The sequence below is a fragment of the Rhinopithecus bieti genome, unplaced genomic scaffold (genome assembly GCF_001698545.2).
Source record: "Rhinopithecus bieti isolate Rb0 unplaced genomic scaffold, ASM169854v2 scaffold_19459, whole genome shotgun sequence".
Lineage (NCBI taxonomy): Eukaryota > Metazoa > Chordata > Mammalia > Primates > Cercopithecidae > Rhinopithecus > Rhinopithecus bieti.
Window position 1 is genome coordinate 2199931 of NW_016809864.1, and position 26112 is coordinate 2226042.

Sequence of the window (26112 nt, forward strand, 5' to 3'; positions counted from 1 at the left end):
GTCCTTCAGGAGATATTCCAGAAGAAGGCATTGTTAGTTATCATAGGAGATGACAACTGCATGTGTCAGTGTCCTTGAACACCTTCTAGTGGAACGGATAAGATGTGGAAGTGGAAGACAGTTGATATTGATGATCCTGACTCTGTGTAGTCATAGACCTAGGTGTGTGTTTGTGTCTTCTTTTTATTTTATTTTAACTTTCTTTCTTTCTTTTTTTTTTAAGTAGAGACAAGGTTGCTCTCTGTTGCCCAGGCTGGTCTCAAACTCCTGGGCTCGAGAGATCCTACCACCTCGACCTTCTGAAGTGCTGGGATTACAGGTGTGAGCCACTGTGCCCAGCCTGTTTTTTTATTTTTTTATTTTTTTTTTGAGACAGAGTCTTGCTCTGTGGCTCAGGCTGGAGTGTAATAGCGCGATATTGGCTCACTACAACCTCCACCTTCCAGGTTCAAGCGATTCCCCTGTTTCAGCCTCCTGAGTAGCTGGGACTACAGGAGCATGCCACCACGCCTGGCTAATTTTTTGTACTATTAGTAGAGACACGGTTTCACCATGTTGGCCAGGATGGTCTCAATCTCCTAGCCTTGTGATCCGCCCACCTCCGCCTCCCAAAGTGCTGGGATTACAGGCGTGAGCCACTGCGCCCGGCCTTTCATTTTTAATAAAAACGTTTTAAAAGGGCCAGATACGGTGGCTCATACCTGTAATCCCAGCACTCTGGGAGGCTGAGGTGGGCAGATCACCTAAGGTCAGGAGTTCTGAGACCAACCTGGCCAGCATGATGAAACCCTCTCTCTACTAAAATTACAAAACTTAGCCAGGAGTGATGGTGGGTGCCTATAATCCCAGCTACTAAGGAGGCTGAGGCAGGAGAATCACTTGAACCCAGGAGGCAGAGGTTGCAGCAAGCCGAGATCGCCCCATCGCACTCCAGCCTGTGTGACAGAGCAAGACTCTGTCTAAAAAACAACAAAAGTTTAAAAACAAAAAAAAAGGCCAGGCATGGTGGCTCACGCCTGTAATCCCAGCACTTTGGGAGGCCGAGGTGGGCGGATCATGAGGTCAGGAGATTGAGACCATCCTGGCTAACATGGTGAAACCCCGTCTCTACTAAAAAAAAAAAAAAAAAAAAAAAATTAGCTAGGTGTGGTGGCACGCACCTGTAGTCCCAGCTATTTGGGAGGCTAAGGCAGGAGAATCACTTGAACCCAGGAGGTGGAGGTTGCAGTGAGCCGAGATCGCACCACTGCACTCCAGCCTGGGCGATAGAACGAGACTCTGTCTCAGTTAAAAAAAAAAAAAAAAAGGAAAAACAAAAAAAAATTTCAAAAATAGAGAAAAGCTTACAGAATAAGTATATAAAGAAAACATTTTGAGCAGCTGAACAATGTGTGTGTGTTTTAAGCAAAGTGTTACTACGAAAGAGTCAAAAACTTTAAAATGTAAAAGTTTATAAAGTAAAAAAGTTAACTACGAAAGAGTCAAAAACTTTAAAATGTAAAAGTTTATAAAGTAAAAAAGTTACAGTAAGCCAAGGTTAATTTATTATTGAAGAAAGAAAAATTTTTTAAAGCCAGGCTCAGTGGTGTGTGCCTGTTGTCTTAACTACTCCGGAGGCTGAGGCAGGAGGATTGCTTGAGCCTGGGAGTTCAAGTTCAGTCTGGACAACATAGTGAGACCCCTGTCTCAGAAAAAAAAAAAAGAAAAATAAATCTAGTCTACCTAAGAGTACAGTGTTTGTAAGTCTGCAGTGGTGTACAGTAATATCCTAGGCCTTCTCATTCACTCACTTATTCACCCAGAGCAGCTTCCAGTCTGCAAGCTCCATTCACGATAAGTGCCCTATACAGGTGTGCCATTTTTAATGTTTTATACTGTTTTTTTTTCTGTATCTTTTAGGTACAGTCGCCTACAGTATTTAGTACAGTAACGTGCTGTACAGGTTTGTAGCCCAGGAGCAATAGGCTGTATCACATAGCGTTGGTGTGTAGCAAGCTATACCATTTAGGTTGGTGTGAGTACACTGATACTCCCACAACTATAAAGTCACCCAAAGGTGCATTTCTCAGGATGTATCCTCATCATTAAGCAACCCATGACTGTATTTTGAGTTTGAAGTTCCAATGGTACATCTAAATGGATCTGGAATGTGGAAGAGAATATTCCTGAACTAAAAAGAAGGAAATTGAAGTCATTTTCGTGGAGGTGATGATTAAAGCTTTGTAAATAGGTGAGATTGCAAAAAAAAGTCTAGAGGAAGAATAAAGTTGTAAAGAAACCTTCAATGACAAATGAGGAGGAAACAAAAATAGTTGAAGATGTAAAAGAAAACCAATTTAGGAGGCTGAGGCAGCCAGATTGCTTGAGCTCAGGAGTTCAAGACTGCCCTGGGCAACATAGTGAGATCCTGTCTCTACAAAAAAGACAAATTTTTTTTTTTTTTTTTTTTTTTGAGACGGAGTCTGGCTGTGTCGCCCAGGCTGGAGTGCGGTGGCCGGATTTCAGCTCACTGCAAGCTCCGCCTCCCAGGTTCACGCCATTCTCCTGCCTCCGCCTCCCAAGTAGCTGGGACTACAGGCACCCGCCTCGTCGCCTGGCTAGTTTTTTGTATTCTTTAGTAGAGATGGGGTTTCACCGTATTAGCCAGGATGGTCTCGATCTCCTGACCTTGTGATCCGCCCGTCTCGGCCTCCCAAAGTGCTGGGATTACACGCTTGAGCCACTGCGCCCGGCCAAAAAATACAAAAATTAGATGGTTATGGTGACATGTGCCTGTGTCCCAGCTACTCGTGATGCTGAAATGGGAGGATTGCTTGAGCCCAGGGAGTTGACGCTACAGTGAGCCACGATTGTGCCACTGCACTCCGGCCTAGACAACAGAGCAAGACCTTGTCTCAAAAAAAAGAAAAAAAGAATGAAGGCTGGGTGTGGTGGCTCACGCCTGTAATCCCAGCACTTTGGGAGGCCGAGGGGCAGATCACGAGGTCAGGAGATTGAGATCATCCTGGCTAACACAGTGAAACCCCATCTCTACTAAAAATAGAAAAAGTTAGCTGGGGATGGTGGTGGGTGCCTGTAGTCCCAGCTACTCAGGAGGCTGAGGCAGGAGAATCGCTTGAACCCAGGAGGTGGAGGAGGTTGCAGTGAGCTGAGATTGCGCCACTGCACTCCAACTCCAGCCTGGGAGACAGAGCGAGACTCTGTCTCAAAAAACAAACAAAAAACCCAAAAAGAATGAAAACCAAGAGAGTGCCAAGTTACAGAAGCCATGAGGGAGTGGAGGTATCTGAAGATGTGTTAACACTGTTAAATATTGAAGTTGAGAAGAATACATAGTGATAAAAGACCATATTGTCAGCACCACCAGACAGGGTGAAAAAATTAAAAAATAAATAAATAGGCCAGGTGCGGTGGCTCACACCTGTAATCCTAGCACTTTGGGAGGCTGAGGAGGGAGGATTGCTTGAGGCCAGGAGTTCTAGGCTAGTCTGAATAACCTATTGAAACCTCATTTCTGCAAAAACCAAGGTAATTAATTTCAATTAGTGAGTACCCAGGTCTCACTGATACCGTGAATACTATTAAGTTGTTTCTCTTGGAAGGTACTGAGATATGTCTCTTCAAACTTCTTGAAATTCTTTTTTGTAGTTAATTTTATGAAGGATTTTATTTTATTTTATTTTATTTTATTTATTTTATTTTTAAGACGGAGTCTCGCTCTGTCACCCAGGCTAGAGTGCTATGGCCGGATCTCAGCTCACTGCAAGCTCCGCCTCCCGGGTTCATGCCATTCTCCTGCCTCAGCCTCCCAGGTAGCTGGGACTACAGGCGCCCGCCACCTCGCCCGGCTAGTTTTTTTTGTATTTTTTAGTAGAGACGGGGTTTCACCGTGTTAGCCAGGATGGTCTCGATCTCCTGACCTCGTGATCCGCCCGTCTCGGCCTCCCAAAGTGCTGGGATTACAGGCTTGAGCCACCGCGCCCGGCCTCAGGATTTTATAAATCAACTAATTGTAAAGAGCATTCGAATATGTTGCTGAATAAAGTTCAAGAAACTTCACACTTAGTAATGGAACTCATATTCTACTTCAAAATAAATATTGTTACAATCAACTAGTAACCTTAGAAAATTATTAGACATCCTTTTTTATATAGCACTATTAAATCAGAGTTGTTACAAATGGCAGACTAACAAAAGAAATGCCACATAGTCAATTGGTGATGTCTGGATTATCTAAAAGTAATTTAATACTCAGCATATTCTTGGTACTGAAATCTGCTAAGTAATATTAACCTAAACATAATGGAATCAAGGGTGAAACAATATTGCCCAAATGTAGAATGTGACATTTTAAGGAAGGTACGAAGAACGTGGTGTTTTGGGTCAAAAAGATCAGTCTGAATCCCAACTCCATGATTTACTAGTTGTTTAGCCTTGGACAAGGTGGCTGATCTCCCAAGCCTCAATGTCTTCATCTGTTAAATAAAGCTGGTTCCCTCGGATTCAATAGAATCTATCTTCACAGTGTCCGTCTTGTGCATGATAGCACAAGGTTAGTTCTCTTCCCCTTCCCTTTGCTGAAAATAATGTAATCATTATTAAATGGATTGGAAAATGAAATTGTGCATCTTAGGGGCCAAAAGAGGGCAGGAGGCAGCTTACCTGCATTCAAGCAGGGAAGAAATAGCCAATCAGTAAAGAAATTGATATTTGATTCTGATTTGGGGGCGAAGGGGTGGGGGGCTAGGGAAGAGAAACAAGAGAACAATGATATTGCCAGAGAAAGAAATGTAAAGAGGTTTTCCGTAGAAAACCTAACTTTATTAACTTAAGTTTGCTGTTTATTTTTAACTCTTTGTCCTCATACAATCTATGTGGGTATCACAAGTACACCATTTTGCTGCTAGGTATCATAGTGCACACCAACCCCACTTAATACATGATTAACAAACAGATTCTTAATCCAGTCAACCTGTATTTAGTGTTATATTCCCCAAGGAATGGAATATTAAGGCCACTCTTAGAACTAATTTCTACATTAAAAAAAAAAAGGTTAAATAGCATAAGGTTAGTTCTCTTCTCCTCCTTTTGCTGAAAGGGATACCATTAGTCTCTTTTTATCAATGACGATACCAGCTGATAACTTGCAGGACTGTGCTCTTCTAGCCAGTCCCAGTACATAACTGGTAAATGTTATAACAACTCAAAGTGCTGCTTTATTCAAATTAGGAAAGTTTGCTTTTTTTTTTTGTGTTTTTTTTTTTTTTTTTTGAGACAGAGCCTCTCTCTATTGCCCAGGCTGGAGTACAATGGTGCAGTCTCAGCTTACTGCAACCTCTGCCTCCGAGTAGCTGGGATTACAGGTATGTGCCACGATGCCTGGCTAATTTTTGTATTTTTAGTAGAGACGGGGTTTCACCATGCTGGCCAGGCTGGTCTAGAACTCCCAACGTCAGGCAGTCTGCCTGCCTTGGCCTCCCAGAGTGCTGGGATTACAGGGGTGAGCCACCGTGCCCGGCAGGAAACTTTTAAATAGCTACTATACTGTAAAGTATTATGCTAGGTCATCAATAAGGATCTATAAAAGGACTTAGAGAAAATAAGTTATTCATGCACAGAATTGAATAAATATACCAAAAAAAGAAAAAGAAAATGATTTAGCCCTGAAGTTTAAAAACAGTTATTTAGTAGAGGTGCAAGTCAGGTTAGTTCTGTAAGTTAGCCCTAGCAACATGAAAGTCATAGGGACAATCCAGTTTTAGAATTGGCCCATCATTTAGAAATGGCACCTCAGGCCAGGCACAGTGGCTCATGCCTGTAATCCCGGCACTTTGGGAAGCCAAGGAGGGTGGATCACCTGAGGTCAGGAGTTAGAGACCAGCCTGGCCAACATGGCAAAACCCCGTCTCTACTAAAAAAATTTTCAAAATTAGCCGGGTGTGGTGGCACATGCCTGTCATCCCAGCTACTCGGGACACTGAGGCAGGAGAATCGTTTGAACCTGGGAGGTGGAGGTTGCACTGAACCAAGATCCCGCCACTGCACTCCAGCCTGGGCGACAGAGCGAGACTGTGTCTCAAAAACAAAAAGGAAAGGAAAGAAATGGTACCTCACAGGCAATACAGGGAAGACCCTCTTTAGGATTGGAAAGGGAGATGAGAAGCGAGCTCATGTTATTTCACTACCTATTAGGATCACTACGTTACCTGTTTATCCTTGGTAAGTTTTATAAAAGTAGATAAAGGAAGAAGAGGTGAGACTTTTCTCTCTGGTTTTACTTCCTTGCATTAGAGAAATTCAGAAGAAAGGTATTTGCATTTGCCACTAACCTGTCAAAGAATGCTAATTGGAAAGCAAAATCAAATCTCCCTTCAAGGATAGATCATTTGAATTAGAAAATATCCATAAAATGGAGTATTAGCAAAAAAAAAAAAAAAAAAAAGAGAGCTGCTGATACACACAACATAATCTCTGAAATGTAATGTGCCAAACATGACAAAGTTGAGTTCAAGCTATGTGATTCCAGTTATGTAGAGTTCAAAAACAGACAAAACTATTATAATGGCAAAACAGTGAATGCCTTGGCAAGAGGGGATTGGTTGGAAAGTAGCAGAAGAGAGCTTTCTGAGATGATGTGTTCTGCATGTTGATGGGGTGTTTACACAGTTGTATACACTTGACAAACTCATTGTAAAATTAAGATCTGTGCTTTTCACTATATGCAAATTTTACCTTAATAAAAAATCCTCTCCTTTGTCATATAACATTTGTCTTCTGGACTTCCTTACAAATCATAATTACTCCTAAGAATCTAAATCTTGAAGATTCATTTTTTATCCTAAAATCTGATGTATTTGCCAGGGAATTAACAAAGATAGTGATGTCGACTGCATTTAAGTAACTTCTGTAGTTTTAAAAAATTGATTCATAATAGAGGTACAAATTTTCAAGGTGCATGTGATAATACATTGATATAATGTGTACCGATCAAATCAGGGTAATTGGGATATCCATCGCCTGTTTATCTCCATGCTGGAAATGTTCAAATTATTTTCTTCTGTTTGGAAATGTGGAACTTGTGTAGTTGATAAGCAAATACAAAGTCGTTTGGGAGTACTGTGCCCAGTTAAGTGGGATGAAATCCTCATTAAAAATTTCAATCTAAATATAACTACAAGGTACAAAACAAATGTGTGTTTTTTTTTCCATTATGCCCTCTTAATTATTTTTACCAGTAGCTTGACTCTTGACTAAGCTCAAACCAGAGAACAGAACTTTTAGTGAAAATGCTTTAAACGTGTAAACTAATTTTACTGTGTTTGATGATGATCATTTCCATTGAAGGCAAATGTTAAGGAATCACATGTGGGCAATGGGATGTTAAGAAAATATGCAGCTAACATTAAATGTGACTCACTGCAGATAGAGGAAATTTTGGGCTTTTTTTTTTTTTTTTTTTTTTTTGAGATGGAGTCTCACTCCCATTGGACAGGCTGGAGTGCAGTGGTGCCATCTCGGCTCACTGCAACGTCCACCTCCCGGGTTCAAACAATTCTCCTTCCTCAGCCTCCCAAGTAGCTGGGATTACAGGCTTGTGCTACCGTGCCTGGCTAATTTTAGTATTTTTAGCAGAGACGGGGTTTTGCCATGTTGGCCATGCTGGTCTTGAACTCCTGACCTCAGGTGATCCACCCACCTCGGCCTCCCAAAGTGCCAGGATTACAGGCGTGAGCCACTGTGCCTGGCCTGGCATAATTTTTAACAGAAGGATGATATTCCAAATAATTTAAAAAGTACACTCCTCAGCTAGAGGAATTTTACTTGTTGTAGGCAGTCTCTTATTCTTAGCAGAAAACATATGAAAATATTTCTTGCATGTAATATGGGTGCACAAAGCCTTCAGAAGCAATTTGAAGGAAAGATTGATAGTAACAAGAATTTCACTTTAAAAAAAAGGCCGGGCGCGGTGGCTCAAGCCTGTAATCCCAGCACTTTGGGAGGCCGAGACGGGCGGATCATGAGGTCAGGAGATCGAGACCATCCTGGCTAATACGGTGAAACCCCGTCTCTACTAAAAAATACAAAAAACTAGCCGGGCGACGAGGCGGGGGCCTGTAGTCCCAGCTACTCGAGAGGCTGAGACAGGAGAATGGCGTGAACCCGGGAGGCGGAGCTTGCAGTGAGCTGACAGCCGGCCACTGCACTCCAGCCTGGGCAGCAGAGCAAGACTCCTTCTAAAAAAAAAAAAAAAAAAAAAAAAAAAAAATAGTTCAAACAGGAACTTAGTGAGTACACAGGAATGAACTGCTGTCATTCAAGTAGCCACTGTATATATTACCTTTATCATTAATTTCTTCTTGCCCTTGCACATTGAATAAAACGGGCAAGCACTATTTGGTCTCTTGATCTTTATTAAAAACCCTCATTGTAGAGGTTGATAGTTCTGACAATAATTGACGTTTCCCCCCAACCCTGCTATTCACATAAAACCACATACTGTGATCTAGTTACTTATTATTCAGCACCTCTAACTTCCTATAGGGTTATTATTTTTGTTTCCTAAGGTGGTTGTATACATTATACAAAAGACTTGCACACCATATGCAAGCAGATGACGTTTGTGAATCTCTTATGTGACAGAGCTTGTTAGATCCATCCAACAAACTTGTTGGTAGATGGTTCCAATAGCTGATACAAAAATAAAAGGATTGTACAGAAAAGGGCATGGATGGCTTTTGCGTGTTACAACACAGGTAATTACAAACGACAAATCCTTCAAAAGGGAAGATGACAACTTTTATTGTTATTACAAAAGCAAATTTAACTTGTCATTTGAGTAATTCCAAGAGCAGACTAAGGGCTTAATCCTCACACAGGCACCAAGTCAGGCACAGTAGGTAGCTACAAATTGTAAGAAAAAAATTTCTTTCCTACCTAGAGTACTCTTCCATGCTTTGGAATTAGGCTAAAAAAAAACTCGCAAACCTGATCAGCTCCCTTTAATCCTGTTTTTTTTTTTTTTTTTAAAAAGAGATCTAGGTATTAACCTGCTGTCTAGCGAAAACTAGTCACTAAGTCCTGGCCTGAGATACCCACATTTCCTTTAGAACAAACAGAACTAACAGGTGTGCATTTCTGAGAGCCCGATGTGTGAGTCCTTAAAATGGAGACCTTGCAGGAGGCTCAGACCTCAGTTTCACCTAACGCATGTGGAGGAAATGGAGGTGAGAATAGTCACCTGAAGAGTGCAAGCGCTCCAGCTCCAGCACACTCTTCCCCAGGCAGCAGGAAAAGGAGGTAGCAAGGACTTGGGCTGACATCTGAAGCACTAAGCTAATGTGCCTGGTAGAGGGGAGTCTCAGGAAGCACAAAATGTCGCTCCACCTGTGCTGTCCACAAACCTGAGGTTTCCACATCGTTTTAAAGGGCACAGTGGCAAATGTGACAAGGCAGAAAACAATAACCATTTCAAGGATCACTTAAGGAATCCTGGTGTTTTCTGCCTTATCAGACGTAGTGCCAATTTCCCTTATATTGGAGAACATAAAGGTTTTAATCTCCACTCCCACACCTTCAGGCCCTTGTAATAATCCTTAGTAAACAACTCAGCTAGCATTATTGTTTCAAGGAAGCATAGGATCAGAGGTATGTGAGAAGTGTATTTATTGAAGGGAAGGGAAGACTCAGTAAGTTCTAGGATATTAAAGTCAAGAATATCCTAGAGCCAAAAACCACCAAAAGTTGAACCAAATCTACCTGAACTGAATTCTGACAGTAAACTGGGTCAAATGGAATCCACATTATTACTGCTAGAAAATAAAAACACTTCCTATTCCATTTACTATGAAATCTAATCTAACCACAACTGACTGCTATAAATGTAAACCTAGTTAAGTCTTTTGTGCTATGTGATTACACTTAACAAGTTGCTGCCGTGGCGAGATCTCTAAAGAAACAAGATCAAGAATGTATAGATGGCATCTGCTAGAATCACTGAAAAAGTTAGCTGGAAGAAATAAAAGCCTATTATTTGGAGACAGGTAATTGTCCCCTAAAACCACTGGTTGCTCTCTCTACCTTACGTATGTCTGTGAGAGGATTAATGGCACAGTTTGTTCTGATAAGGTAGGCCAACAATGAATATAACATTTAAACCATCCTAAAATCAGAGCTATAGTGCTATAACCAGATTTTTCACAAAGGGTTTTAAAGTTGAAAGTTGTCTGATGTTAAGAGCTGTAATAAAACTGCATATTTTCCCCTTGGCTACCTTAAATCCCTATCCAAAGCAATTAAGCTATCATCCATGAAGTAGCGGTCCATGAGGAAGTCCATGCCAGTAAGGAAAGGTGCTAGAGTGCTGTTATGTATAATAGTCATCAAAGATCACGGAGTAATTACAGTTATTACTAGTGTTCCTGAAGATCGCCAAGGGAGTCTAGCTGATTTTTTTCCAGAGTTCATCTTGGGAAAAGTTTTTGACCATAGGTTCAACTTTTTTCTTGGGTTGCAAAACTGCATCTGGCTGCAAGTCTGACCCAAAATATTCGCAGCACATCAGCTGAGAGGATGCCGGCAACTGCTGAACTACATCACAGTTCAAAGTCCCATATTGTGAGAGCAGTACTTGTAGTTTATGTAACCAGCAAATGTGAGTTATCTCTTGTTACAGTGAACAACCTGCACTGTTAGAGTTTAGGAACTTTTGACATTCAGTTATCACATACTTCAAAGATTTTCAACTCAAAACAAAACAAAAAAAATACATGGGCTTAATTATTCAGTAACACTTTACTATTTGTCACTTAATCTCAAGATAATACACAGTCCAACTCTTTTGATTTGATTTTACATAGATTTTCACTTACTTTTGCAAATTAAAAACAAGAAATGAGTGCTGTATTTCCCCCTCTCCCACAGTAAGAAACAAGGGTTTAAAATGGCAATTACTTAGATGTTTATTTCAACATTTCTTAAATTCACTTTATTAATTTAAAAAACTAATTAAATAATCTAGCATGAAAGTTATATAAAGAATATCATTAATGTGAAAAGATGCAAGAAAAAAATTCTAGTAGAGCAACGTTAAAGATAGAGAACAAATGCTTAGGTAATACCCTAAATATGCAGCCAACTACCCTATTTTTGCACTGTCAACCATATAAACACGTTTGCATTTGCAGAAGACAGAATGACAGCACAGGAATTTGTATTGCTCTATAAAGGTCCAACATCTCCACATAATGCCAAGTTCACCTGAGACATTTTACTTCCTTATCCAAATGAATAGCCCATGTAAGCAGGATTTGAAAATGCAACAACTTTAAAAAGATGAGAACAATTTTCAAAGCCCATAGAAGTTATGTTGCTGGTTAATTTTAGCATTGAAATTTCTTTTGAATAATCTAATCTTGCAAATATGCAAGAATCCAGTGGAATTTTTACAGTTACATTTGTATTTGTATGACCTGTTACGTTTTAGAGGTAGGCCTTTCACAGTTGATATCCAAGTTACTTAAGAGTCTTGGCAACATGCACATAATATTCTAACAGTGCAAATGTTTTAGTAGCAAACCTAACTTATTTTTTAAAAATGTGTTCAATTTAGAAAGGGAACTCTTGTCTCTGGAAATGATTTCAGTGGCTCTTGAACTTTTAAATATTCATTAAATTCAAGCAATTGCTAGTATTTGTTTTATTAACATGGAATTACAAAACTATTATGTTTTGATTAAAGCTCCTATATTTTCCAGAAAAATAAAAGCCCAGATATTTGCAGACATAATAAAATTTATTTAAATTTCATGCAATTTAATAGCCATAATTATAGTTTTAAGAATCTGTAGAACAATAACTTTGCTCTGTCCATAAGATGTAGCCTCATTCATGAAATGAATGGGAATTTCACAGTTAAGAAAACACTAGGCCAAGCGCGGCACCTCACGCCTGTAATCCTAGCACTTTTGAGAGGCTGAAGCGAGCGGATCACTTGAGGTCAGGAGTTTGAGAGCAGCCTGGCCAATATGGTGAAACCTCGTCTCTACTAAAACTACAAAAATTAACTGGGCCTGGTGGTGGGCTCCTGTAATCCCAGCTACTCAAGAGGCTGAGGCAGGAAACTGAATCCGGGAGGTGGAGGCTGCAGTGAGCCGAGATCGAGCCACTGCACTCCAGCCTAGGTGACAAAGTAAGCCTCTGTCTCAAAACAGAACAAAACACCCAATAGATTAAGTTTTATGTTCTATGACTGGAAATACAGTCTGTCCAGGCTTTTCTTTTCTGAGGAGCAAAATTACAGGGAAGGGACTTGTCATTAAATATACAATTACAAAGTACCTTATTTAGACAGAAATCACAATCTAAAAGAGGCTCTCTTTGATAAATGGCAACACTCAACATCAAGGGGGCTTCGGATAAACCTACAAATTGCCTCCATTCCTCATTTATTCTCATGAAAAATTTCAAAGTCATGATAATTATAGCAGAAAGTCATTCAATCTAAAACCACCACAGTTTTTTCATCAAAAACATGGTGAGCAAATTTCAGCTTTACACTTAAGAAAACTCAGTGCATTTCAAATAATTGAGATAAAACTTACACTGTGCTTGATTCTACTTATCGATGATAATTTTAGTCTGTGCAGATTCTGATGATTCAAAATATGTTTATTTAGTTGCTGGGTTGAGATTTAGCTTTAACCAGCAAGGATCATCCAGCCTTCAAAGTTACTGGTACAAAGAGTAAACTTGGTAACTTGTAGAAGTGGCACTTGCAACTGATACGGTTTTCATACTAGAAGCATGCAGCTCTTATCAATACTAAAAGAGGAATTTTTGCCAGGTCTCAAACATGCTTTATTTGTTGTAAATTCCACTAATTTAACGAGTTAATGGAATTTTCTCTCGGGGTACAATTTCATTATGCTTTACTTACAAGAACTACAGTATGCTGTTCATTTTAAAACAACTTACTGTGTTTAAGAAATCATGTTACAATATAATTGGAAAAAAAAATAAATAAATAACTAAAAGACCTAGTAAAGCAATGTCACATTTGGATAAAGGGATTTAACTGCATGTATGCATTAACAATCAAAAGAAGGGGTCAAACTAATCCTTTCCTTTAATACAAACTTGAACACTGTGAATGCCTCATTTATAGTGGGTTGGGAAAGAGTTTATAAAAGTCCAAGTAATAAAATGTATTCAATTACTTGGGAAAGTTAAAAAGCTAATGCAACAATGTTACATCCAGATAAAAAACATTATTCAAAAGCAATTCAAATACCGAAAAGGATTTCAAATTGAATATTTTATTAACATGGTAGTTGCCTTTGTAACATGTGCACACACACTCGCACACTCAGAATGATCTGCCTGGGGAAAAAATACTAAAGATGCCTAAGGGGAAAATGAAAAATAAAAAAATTCCTGTAGGTTTTCATTATTGTAGGCAATTATGTCCACATCACTTACAAAGCTATTGCCAAATCTATCCAAGGAAGCAGAGTTTGAAGAGGGGGCTAGGGACGGGAATCTTGGGAAAAATTCAACAGTGGCATAGCAGAGCTCTCAATATGAGAAAGCTGACATAATGTGGACTTTTGCTGTGAATTTCCTCTTTGCAAAATACGGGGAGAGGTTTATGGGCAGAAAATAAGAGAAGGCGGTGTGAAGTAGGCTTTTGCAGTCAATTTTCCTCACAGTATTGTGCAGGGTCATCAAGAATATGCTTAGTCTTTCTCTGGAACCAGTTTCAGAACTTTTCCAATTGCAATGGTCTTTCCTAGAAATGAAAATTTAAAAAAATCTTTCAGTAGTTAACAGCAAGTCTATATAAGATATTAAAACATTATTTTAAATCACAAAAATATTTTTTACAATGTAAGTTACTAATTAACTAGCTTTACTGCCAAACCCATGATACTTCTATTTAGGTAGTCTTAATAAGTGGGTCTTATTTGGGGGAGCTGGTAAAGAGATGGTTCCCTGTATCAAAAACCTATCTCCCCTGGCCCCCCACCAAGCAATTCTCCTGCTTCATCCTCCCAAGTAGCTGGGATTACAGGTGCCTGCTACTACACCCAGCTAATTTTTATATTTTTAGTACAGACGGGGTTTCACCACGTTGGCCTGGCTGGTCTTCAACTCCTGACCTCAGGTGATCCACCGCCTCAGCCTCCCAAAGTGCTGAGATTACAGGCATGAGCCACTGAGTAAAGACAGAGTGTTACTCTGTCCACCCAGGCTGGAGTGCAGTGGCGCGACCTCGGCTGACTGCAACCTCCTCCTTCCAGGTTCAAGCGATTCTCCTGCCTCAGCCTCCCGAGTAGCTGATTATAGGTGCCTGCCACCATGCCCAGCTGATTTTTGTATTTTTAGTAGAGGAAGGGTTTCACTATGTTGGCCAGGCTGGTCTTGAACTCTTGGCCTCAGGTGATCTGCCTGCCTTGGCCTCCCAAAGTGCTGGGATTACAGGCATGAGGCACCACACCGGGCCAAAAACCTCCGGATTAAAAAAAAGCGGGGGTGGGGGGGAATATCTGTATTTGTGGAATATCGACACAATTGAATACTATTCAGCGATAAAAAGGAATAAATAACATGTTACATGGTTGAACCTCAAAATCATACTAAGTAAAATAAACTAGACAAAGGACCACATACTTTATAATTCTATTTATGGAGTGTCTATAAAAGACAAATTGAAAAGTAGTTGCCTGGGGTGGAGGTGGGAATAAGGGGTGATTATGAACAAGTATGAGATTTCTTTTTAGGTGTTCTCAATGTTCTAACATTAGCATATGGTGATAGTTGTACAATTCTGTAAACGTACTAAAATTCATTGAATTATATATTTAAAACAGGTCAATTTCATATTATGAAAATTGTATCTCAATAAAGCTGCTAAAAAAATCCCAAAACCTATCCTCAAGTAACTGAAAAGACACAGCAATCACCACTGACTACAATGCAGTGAACACATCCTTCTGGTAGTACTCCTGTGGACTGAAAGGGATACAAAACCCATTGGGTCTTGTGGAAAACCTAAAAGCCAAGTTATCTTTTAGGGAAAAATAATTCTAGGGTTAAGAATTCCTGCTACATTAATTGCTTTTCTTCTGTCTTCCTGATTTTATCAGGTTCTGAGTGGTAAACTAAAACTATCATTTTGTTATAGTAATAAGATAAACACAATAACCAGTTTTACTATCAACCAGAAGAGTTCTGGGCCTTTAAAGTAAAATAAACATTGTCTTTATACAATTTTGTCCAATGTAAGGTTCAGGAACTGTATTCATCACCAGGGCTTAGCACAGTTCTTGACACTTTGTAGATACAAAGTAAGTTTTTGCTAAATGGAATTGGAATGAACATGTGAAATGACTATTCTGTATTGGAATGGAACTATAAAGTTTTATGTAAAGTCTTCTATAGTCTTAAAATGGTTATCTAAGTTAGGAATATTAACAGCCGGGACGGGCTCAGTGGCTCACATCTATAATCCCAGCACTTTGGGAGGCCAAGGTGGGCGGATCACGAGGTCAGGAGATCAAGACCATCCTGGCTAACACGGTGAAACCCTGTCTCTACTTAAAATACAAAAAAGTAGCTGGGCGTGGTAGCGGCGCCTGCAGCCACAGCTACTCGGGGGGCGAGGCAGGAGAATGGCGTGAACCTGGGAGGTGGAGCTTGCAGTGAGCCAAGATTGTGCCACTGTACTCCAGCCTGGGTGACAGAGCGAGACTCCATCTCAAAAAAAGGAAAGGAAAAAGAGTATTAACAGACCATAAGGAAACGTTTCATAACAGTCATTTTGTTTTTATGCCAAAGAAGTTCATGACCCCAAGATGGGGATATTAGTTGTTCTGCGTCACCGAGAGGTAGGCAGAAATGGATGCACACAAAAGGTCACAAACATGAGACCTCTGAAAAATTAGGTGTAAAAAAAATCATTCTCTATATCCCTTTTAATCTCTAGACATATTACAAAGGATTACATCATAGAAATGTCTTAGTAAACAAAATAGCTCTCCAAATCCACTACTCACAAAACATCAACATTAAGATTCTTTATGTAGAGCATTACTAGATTTGGCATTACTGCTAAAACACGTGGTCAATTCTGTTCAATACATTCAACTCATAAAACATTCATATGAATACAGAATGTGAATCGAAGTTTTCTGTGAACCTGCTGCAATGTGTACTGTACTGAGATGATGAAGATGACCAAAGCTAGGTATCCTGGATATACTACTAGACATCAGTTTAAAAACTCTTACCCTCATCTCTTAAGGTAAAACGACCCATCTGAGGGAAGTCTTTAAAGGTCTCCAGGCAGATGGTTCCTGCTGTCCTTAAGCGAGCAATGCATACTTGATCTTGTTTCACAAAACGGGGTCGGGTCTTACTTTTTTCTCCTGATTTTTTGTCTACCAAGCAGATTAAGGCCTAACCAAGAAAAAGAGTATGAGAAAATCAGAATAATGCCAAATGAAATAATCTTTAAGAACAGGTATAGAAATAAAAGTGCATCACTGTTGCTGATTAGAAATTATGAAGATAAAACGGTATTAAAACCGAAATAAACCAATTATCTTAAACTCACTGTTATTTCGACTTCCTCAATACAGGTATGAATATGCAGCACCGCATTATAGCCTGGGCAGATGATGGATTTGTGCTCTATAATCACTATCTGTCAAACAAACAAACAAACATACACATTCTTATCTTTATCGTTAGGGTAAAAAAGAATTCAGTGTTCTCAAGTGCCATATAAATCCCAAGAATTAGTGTTACCATCTCAGTAGGACACCAACTTAAAAGTGATTTTTGTCTTAGAGGTGATAGGTTTGTCTTACTAATTTTGTTCACAGGATGGGGTCAAGCTGCTTGACCTCAAAGCATGAATTCCAATATCCTATCCTCTATTAATCTTCTTGGTGAGTCCCTGGTCAACTTTCAAAACACAGCAGGCTAGCTGGGCGCAGTGGCTCACGCCTGTAATCTCAGCACTTTGGGAGGCCGAGGCGTGGTGGGCAGGGGGAACACTTGAGGCCAGGAGTTCGAGACCAGCCTGGACAACATGGTGAAACCCCGTCTCTACTAAAAATACAAAACAATCAGCTAGGCCTGGTGGTGGGCGCCTATAATTCCAGCTACTCAGGAGGCTGAGGCAGGACAATCACTTGAATCCCAGAGGTGTAAGTTGCAGTGAGCTGAGATCGTGCCACTGCACTCCAGCTTGGGTGACAGAGCAAAACTCTATCTCCAAACAAAAGATAGCAGGCCAACTTGCTTCTCTGGGAAGCCTTTCCTCATATTCCCCAAAGAATTAAGCTTATCTTTACCGCTCAGAAGCTACCCAGATGTAAACTTATCCAGCTTTATCCATTTCTCAATATCCAAGGTCCAGTAAAGTAAACAACTTTACATCGGGCATCAAAATCTAACTTGATTAGTTGTCATACCTTAGAACAGAACTTTAAAAAATTCTGTTAACCACACCAGTCACTTACTCTGTCATTCTCCCAGGGAGGTTAGATTGTTAATAACAGGGAAAGCTGTGTGATTTCTTGTCTGGAAGGCTATGTGCTGTGAATGAGCACATAAACCATGACTTCCACAGTAACTGTGCTCTGCTCAAAGTAAATATTAGATACACTAAAATGTATCATCAGGAGATCAAACATAAAAAGGAACTTACAAATACTCCTTATCCAGTAAGCACTTGTACCAGCTTGAAGACCTTGTATGAGGTGCCTATTGTGGTTATGATATATAAGTGGCTTATAATATTTCCATTCCCCTTCTGTACACTAAGATGGGTTAACTGGCATGTCACCAATAATCAGGACAAAAGGCACTGACATTCCAATTTCATTTAGACATTAAAACCCACTATTACAACGACAATAATTTGTTTACCTGGGCATCAAATGTGCGTCCAGAATGACAAAGATTATTAGGATCACAAAGTATAAATCCTGGAAGAATCTCCTCTTCTTCAATTCCTTTCAGTCTGATTTTGAGGTTTTCACCTGGGGCTACAGTATCCGTTTCTACATCATCGGAAAGTATTCCAAGAACTTCCACGTTGTGCTTTAAAATAAAACAAGATTGGAGGTTTTCTGACATATTCACTGCATTATGGAACATAAAATGATCTGAATGTCTGCTCAATAAAGAGTTGCAAGATTTGACTGTAAACACTTATTATATCTGTATGACATAAAATCTTAAGCCTAGATATGATCGGTGAAAATCATATCCTAGAAGTATAACTGCCAATTAAAGTATTAGCTTGTCACCTTTTAAATATCACATTCTAATCATTTCCAAATAGAACACGGTATACACTAGCATTTGCCTTTTTTACTTTTCAAAATCAAAACAATATTTGGATTTCAGTTTCATGGATATAATTTTATTATTATGGAATTCTATGAAGGATTTAATAAACCTGTCTTCCATTACCTATCAATCTCCAAATATCGGAATTGTGCACTACTTAAAAGTTATTGAACTAAGCTTTAAAAGTCTATCACCTATTTAATGAATACATAATTTCCTTTTAGTGTGATCAGATGCTCTGGAATTAGATAGTGATGACAGCATTGGTTTGTTGTTGTTGTTGTTGTTTTGAGATGGACTTTTGCTCTTGTTGCCCAGGCTGGAGTGCAGTGGTGTGATCTTGACTCACTGCAACTTCTGCCTCCTGGGTTCAAGCCATTCTCCTGCCTCAGCCTCCCAAGTAGGTGGGATTACAAGCACCTGCCACCACGCCTGGCTAATTTTTTGTATTTTTAGTAGTGACGAGGTTTCACCATGTTGGCCAGGCAGGTCTCAAACTCCTGACCTCAGGTGATCCACCTACCTTTGCCTCCCCAAGTGCTCAGATTACAGGCGTGAGCAACTGTGCCCAGCCTAAACTCTGTTTCTAACAAAACAGTCCATAGAGCTGGGTAGTCCACATGCCCTTAGCCCAGCTACTTGGAAGGTTGAGGCATGAGGATTCCCTTAGCCCAGGAGTTTAAGGCTGCAGTGAGCTACGATCACACCACTGCACTGTAGCCTGAGTGACACAGTGAAACCCTGTCTTAAAAAAAAAAAAAAAAAAAGTTTTAATGTAAAAATAAAATAGTTATGGAAGCCTCCAGTTCTGATGCCAGTATTGCTCCTCAGTACTTCCAATGCTGGCTGTGGCAGTAAGGTGAAGCAAAAGAACAAGTGATGTGAGAGGAGATACACATGAAATTTACCATCAGTGACATTTACTACATTAACAATGCTATGCAGGCCGGGTGCAGTGGCTCACGCCTCAGCACTTTGGGAGGCTGAGGCAGGTGGATCACCTGAAGTCAGGAGTTTGAGACCAGCCTGGCCAACATGGTGAAACCCTGTCTCTACTAAAAATACAAAAGAAAAAAAGCAATTAGCCGGGCATGGTGGCAGATGCCTGTAATCCCAGCTACTCGGGAGGACTGGGCAGGAGAATCACTTGAACCCAGGACGCAGAGGATGCAGTGAGCTGAGATCGTGTCACTGTACTCCACCCTGGGCAACAAGAGCGAAACTCCATCTCCAGGGGAAAAAAAAGGGGGGGAGAGGGTGCCAGGCGTGGTGGCTCACACCTGTAATCCCAGCCCTTTGGGGGCTGAGGCAGGTGGACCATGATGTCAAGAGTTCAAGGCCAGCCTTGCCAAGATGGTGAAATCCTGTCTCTACTAAAAATACAACAATTAGCTAGGCGCGGTGGCAGGCACCTGTAATCCCAGCTACTTGGGAGGCCGAGGCAGAGAATTGCTCGAACCCTGGAGGTGGAGGTTGCAGTGAGCTGTGATGGCGCCAGTGTACTCCAGCCTGGGCCACAGTAGGAGACTCCGTCTCAAAAAAAAAAAAAAAAAAAAAAAGGAAAGAAAGAAACAAGAGTTTAGGAGTCACTCACCTAAAAAACAATCTGTATTGGCTGGGCGCAGTGGCTCACGCCTGTAATCCCAGCACTTTGGGAGGCCGGGGCAGGTGGATCATGAGGTCATAAGTACAAGACCAGCCTGGCCAACATGGTGAAACCCCATCTCTACTAAAAATACAAAAATGAGCTAGGCATGGTGGCACGTTCCTGTAATCCCAGCTACTCGGGAGGCTGAGGCAGGAGCATTGCTTGAACTGGGACCTGGGAGGTGGAGGTTGCAGTGAGCCGAGACCGCGCCACTACACTCCAGCCTGGGATACAGAGTGAGACTCCGTCTCAAAACAAACAAACAAACAAACAAAAAAACACTATCTGTATCTCAGAACAGTTTCATAAAATATTAAAGTAAAAAACCAATTTTTAATTTAACCCATTAATTACTGTGGTAAAATATATGTAACAAAATTTACCATCATAACCATTTTAGGTGTACATTTCAATAGTATTAAATACATTAAAATATTGTAGAACTAATATTCAGAACTCTAAAATCTTGTTATCTTGCAAAACTGAAACTCCCCATTCCCCCAAACCCTGGCAACCACCATCCTACTTTCAGTTGACAAATGTGACTATTCGAGGTACCTCATTTAAGTAGAATCATACGGTATTTGTCTTTTTGTGACTGGTTTATTTCACATAGCATAATGTCCTCAAGGTTCATTCATGTTGTGGCCTATGTCAGAACTTCCTTTTGAAGGCTGTACAATATTCTATTACATACATGTAACAAGCTTGCTTTATCCATTCATCCTTTATGGACACCAGGGCTGCTTCCACCTTCTGGCTAATGTGAATAATGCATCTATGAACATGTTTATACCGATATCTGAGACTCTGCTTTCAACTCTTTTGAGTATATACTCAGAAATGGTATTGCTGCATTATGTGGGAAATCTATGTTTAATTTTTTGAGGAACTGCTATTATTTTTTCACAGCACTTGGCACAATTTTACATTACCAACAGTGCACAAGGGTTCCAAATTCTCCACATCCTTGCCAACACATGTTACTTTGTTTTCCAAAAAAAGTTTTTAACTGAGATGGGATCTTATACATAGTGAGAGACCTGGCCTGGTCTCAAAACTCAAGTGATCCTCCTGTCTCAGCTTCTCCCAAAGTGCAGGGATGATAGGCGTAAGCCACCATGTCCAGCCCTGTGGATGTGATTTCTATTTCCCTAATGGTTAGTGGTGCTAAGCATCTTTTCATGTATGTTTTGGCTGTTTGTACATCTTCTTTGGAAAAATGTCTATTGCAGTCCTTTGCCCATTTTTGAATTGGGTTGTTTAGTTTTTTGTTGACTTGTAGGAGTTCTTCATATATTCTAGATATTAACCCCATATTTAGATATATGATTGGCAAATGTTTTCTCTCATTCCATAGGTTGCCAACCCCATGAATTTTTTATTGTAAAAGTCTTGCCACTTTTTTATATTTGAGACAGAGTCTCGCACTGTTGCCTGTGCTGGTGTGCAGTGGTGTGATCTTGGCTCACTGTAACCTCCACCTCCCGGGTTCAAGCAATTCTCCTGTCTCAGCCTCCTGGGTAGCTAGGATTACAGGCACCCGCTGACACACTTGGCTAATTTTTTGTATTTTTAGTAGAGACGGGGTTTCACTATGTTGGCCAAGCTGGTCTCGAACTCCTGAGCTCATGATCCACCCACCTCAGCCTCCCAAAGTGCTGGGATTACAAGCGTGGCCCACTGTGCCGGCCGCCTCTATGTCTTTTAAACTATTCTAGCTCTGTTCCACTGAGATTCAGGAGGACTAAACTGAAGTGAGTTTTTTTTTTTTTTTTTTGAGACGCAGTCTCGCTTTGTCGCCCAGGCTGGAGTGCAGTGGCACCATCTCGGCTCACTGCAAGCTCTGCCTCCTGGGTTCATGCCATTTTCCTGCCTCAGCCTCCGAGTAGCTGGGACTACAGGCACGCACCACCATGCCTGGCTAATTTTTTTGTATTTTTAGTAGAGACGGGGTATCACCGTGTTAGCCAGGGTGGTCTTGATCTCCTGACCTCGTGATCCGCCCTCCTCGGCCTCCCAAAGTGCTGGGATTATAGGCGTGAGCCACTGCGCCCGGCTGAAGTGAGTTTTTGAGACTTGCTCAACTCTAGGACATTCTATACCTGCCTAGTGATTAGTATCAAGTGACGGCTTCCACAGAGAACAGCCACTTTCTCTATACTAGCTACTAAGGCCCCTCACTTGCAAATATGTCTGGGTACTAACTTCACTTATGTTTAGAGAATCATACTTTTTTCTATTCTGGTAAAATATAAATAATAACATTTAACTTTTAAACCATTTAGTTTGCAATTCAGTGCCATCTAGTGTATTTACCATGTTGTACAATCAATACCACTACTTCTAAAACTTCATTGTCCCAAAAAGGAAATCCTATACCCATTAAGCAGTCACTCCCTACTTTCCCTCCTTCAGCCCCTTGCAACCACCAAGCTGCCTTACACCTCCATAGCTTTTTTTTTTTTTTTTTGAGAAAAGGTCTTGCTCTGTTGACCAGCCTGGAGTGCAGTGGTATGATCAGACATCATAAATCATAGCAGCCTTGACTTCCTGGGCTCAAGCAATCCTCCTGCCTCAACCTCCCAAATAGCTGGGACCACAGGCATGTATCACCACAAGTGGCTAATTTTATTTTTCATAGAGACAGAGTTTCCCTACGTTGCCCAGTGTGGTCTCCAATTCCTGGGCTCAAGCTATCTGTACACCTCAAACTCCCAAAGTGCTAGGTGTTAGCCACCATGCCTGGCTCATCTCCATAATTTTTGTGACAACTCTACAGACAAAATTGAGTAAGGGCTGGGTGTGGTGGCTCATGCCTGTAATCCCAGCACTTTGGGAGGCCCAGGCGGGCAAATCACAAGGTTAGGAGTTCGAGACCAGCCTGGCCAACATGGTGAAACCCTGTCTCTATTAAAACTACAAAAGTTAGCTGGATATGGTGATGCATACCTATAATCCCAGCTACCCAGGAGGCGGAGGTTGCAGTAAGTAGAGAATGCACCACTGCACTCCAGCCTGGGCGACAGGGCTAGACTCCGTCTCAAAACAACAACAACAACAACAACAACAACAACTAACTAACTAACTAAGAACTCAACCTGAGAATTATTTTCATTCAGATGTTAGCCTTCAAGTTGCAAAGATAATAGGAAAAAGCAGGCTTTAAAATAGAAACATTTTAGAAGAAACTATGTATTCTAATCTCCAATGCACAAGGCATCAAAAAGCGAGATAATACAATTTGTAAGGTGCCAGTTATGTCTAAATATTACATTTGATAATGGATTATTTTTCTAATTTACTCTGCCTGGAGTTAGCATGGTAAATAAATTCTCACTGAAATCTAGCAAATCCCCATCTGAAGGTACTGATGACTCAAGTGTGTGGCCCAGCATAAACAACATCTTTGGAGCTGTTAGAGAAGCCCTGCTTCAGGTTATCTGCAAACATCATCAATTGAACAGTCAAAAATAACACAAAGGAGGTCAGGTATGGTGGCTCACGCCTGTAATCCTAGCACTTTGGGAGGCCAAGATGGGAGGATTGTTTGAGGCCAGGAGTTAGAGACTAGTCTGGTCAACATAGTGAGACCTCATCTCAACTTTTATTTAAAAAAAAAAAAATTAGCCAGGCAGAGTGGCACATGCCTATAGTCCCAGCTACTTGGGAGGCTCAGGTGACAGGATTACTTGAAAGTTTGAGGCTGCAATAAGCTATGACTGCGCCACTGCACTACTGCCTCAGTGACAGAATAAGACCCTATCTCTTTTAAAAAAAAAATCAATAAATAGATGGGAAACAGCATAACCGATTCTTACCTTGTTTGGCATCATCACAAGCTGCTGGCCTTTACAAATAGATCCTGATTCCAGCTTTCCCAGGACCACAGTGCCCATATCCTGATGAAATGTAAAATAAAATCCAGTTTCAAACTTACTGGTGCTGTGTAACAGCTCAATAGCCCAAAGTGAAATTCTACACTGCTTATTCATAAAGGAAAATCATTTGCTTAAGTAGAAGGCTTATCTTAAACTCAGTAACAAATACTCTATAATAATTTGTCATAAGCATTTGTATGATCATATTAATAATGCAGTATGCCTATGATTTAAAAAGAAAATATGGTGCAGGCTGGGTATGGTGGCTCATGCCTATAATCCCAACACTTTGGGAGGCAGAGAGGGGTGGACCACCTGAGGTCAGGAGTTCGAGACCAGCCTGGCCAATATGGCAAAACCCCATCTCTACTAAAAATACAAAAATTAGCCAGGCATGGTGGAATGCCTGTAATCCCAGCTACTCAGGAGGCTGAAGCAGAAGAATCGCTTGAACTTGGGAGGCAGAGGTTGCCATGAGCCAAGACTGAACCACTTGATTCCAGCTTGAGACAGAGCAAGACTCTGTCTCAAAAAACAGGCTGGGCTCGGTGGCTCACAAGGTCAGAAAATCGAGCCCATCCTGGCTAACACGGTGAAACCCCATCTCTACTAAAAATACAAAAATTAGCTGGGTGTGATGGTGCATGCCTGTAATCCCAGCTACTCGGAAGGCTGAGGCATGAGAATCGCTTGAACCCAGGAGGCAGAGGTTGCAGTGAGCTGAGATCGTGCCACTGCACACCAGCCTGGCGAAAGAGCGAGACCCCATCTAAAAAAAGAAAAAAGAAAAAAAGGTGCAGAAAACAACAGAGAAATTCATGTTGGAAGATCTGAACTGATTGTACCAATTCAGGTTCTCCTGATCTCTAGGCCTGTTTCCTCATATAAAAAATTGGAAAAAACAGTATTTGTTAAAGAAATTTAGAATGGAACTAATTAAAGAATGATGTATTTGAGGAGGGGAAAACATTACATATATTGATACCGCAAAACTTAAAAAAAATTCAAGTTGGAAATCCAGTTAAAAACAAGGAAGTGTACTTTTTTAAGATGAACATCCAGTGCTGGTGAGGCTGTGGTAAAACGAATACTCATGCTGCCAGTGGTAACAGAAGTTAGCACAGTATTTTTGCGATGCTATTTATCAATATGCATCAACTTTAATGAGAAAATCCTTTGGGCCCAGCAGTTACATGTATGAGTTTATCACTGAGATATGATCCCTGGCTCATCTGGAAACAGCTAAAATTAACTAAACTTGTTGAATAAATTATGGTCTGTCTATACCACTAATATAAAGCCAGTAAGAAAAAGACATCAATGTTATGTTGTTAATAAAGTTTCTGGACCAGGCATGGTGGCTCATGCCTGTAATCCCAGCACTTTGGGAGGCCAAGGCGGGCAGATCATCTGAGCTTAGGAGTTCAAGACCAGCGTGGCCAACATTGTGAAACCCCATCTCTACTAAACATACAAAAAACAATTAGCCGGATGCAGTGGCACATGTCTGTAGTCCCAGCTACTTAGGAGGCTGAGGCTGGAGAATCTCCTGAACCTGGAAGACAGAGATTGCAGTGAGCTGAGATCACACCGCTGCACTCTAGCCTGGGTGACAGAATGAGACTCCATCTCAAAAAAACAAAAAGAAGGCCAGGTGCAGTAACTCACACCTGTAATCCCCGCACTTTGGGAGGCCAAGGTGAATGGATCACAAGGTCAGGAGACTGAGACCATCCTGGCTAACACGGTGAAACCCTGTCTCTACTAACAATACAAAAAAAATTAGTTAGGCATGGTGGCGGGTACCTGTAGTCCCAGCTACTCAGGAGGCTGAGGCAGGGCAATGGCGTGAACCTGCAAGGCGGAGCTTGCAGTGAGCCCAGATTGCACCACTGCACTCCAGCCTGGAGAATAGAGTGTGAGACTCTGTCTCAAAAAGAAAAAAAAAAAGAAAGAAAAAAAGTTTTCATAATTAGAAACAAAATGCACAACAATGATTTCACCTCCCAAGAAACCCAATTTCTTTAACATTTTGGGTACCTTGTACTTATCCACAATTGGCAGCCTGATTGGTCCATCAACTGATCTATTGAAGTTTGGCAAATTATCCAGATATGGAATAAACGGTAATCCACTGAGAACATAACAACAATATCCATTAAAGAAAGTCAACATAAATATCAAAATGTTAAGTTACATGACTATAACTTTAAACAGGTTATA

General features: G+C 40.7%; 1 protein-coding gene across 5 annotated transcripts in view; it reads right to left on the reverse strand.

The window, feature by feature from the left end:
* Nucleotides 1–8774: 8774 nt before the first annotated feature.
* GSPT1 (G1 to S phase transition 1) overlaps nt 8775–26112 on the reverse strand; it is a 63730-nt gene continuing 46392 nt past the window's right edge. For all 5 annotated transcript variants that reach the window (XM_017890691.1, XM_017890688.1, XM_017890687.1 and 2 more), the window contains 6 exons: nt 25930–26023; nt 23830–23910; nt 17935–18108; nt 16613–16702; nt 16287–16455; nt 8775–13786 (listed from right to left, as the gene is read on the reverse strand). In XM_017890691.1, coding sequence (XP_017746180.1) covers nt 13734–13786; nt 16287–16455; nt 16613–16702; nt 17935–18108; nt 23830–23910; nt 25930–26023 — 661 coding nt within the window. In that variant the 3' untranslated portion in view covers nt 8775–13733. The remainder of the gene's footprint in view (nt 13787–16286; nt 16456–16612; nt 16703–17934; nt 18109–23829; nt 23911–25929; nt 26024–26112) is intronic.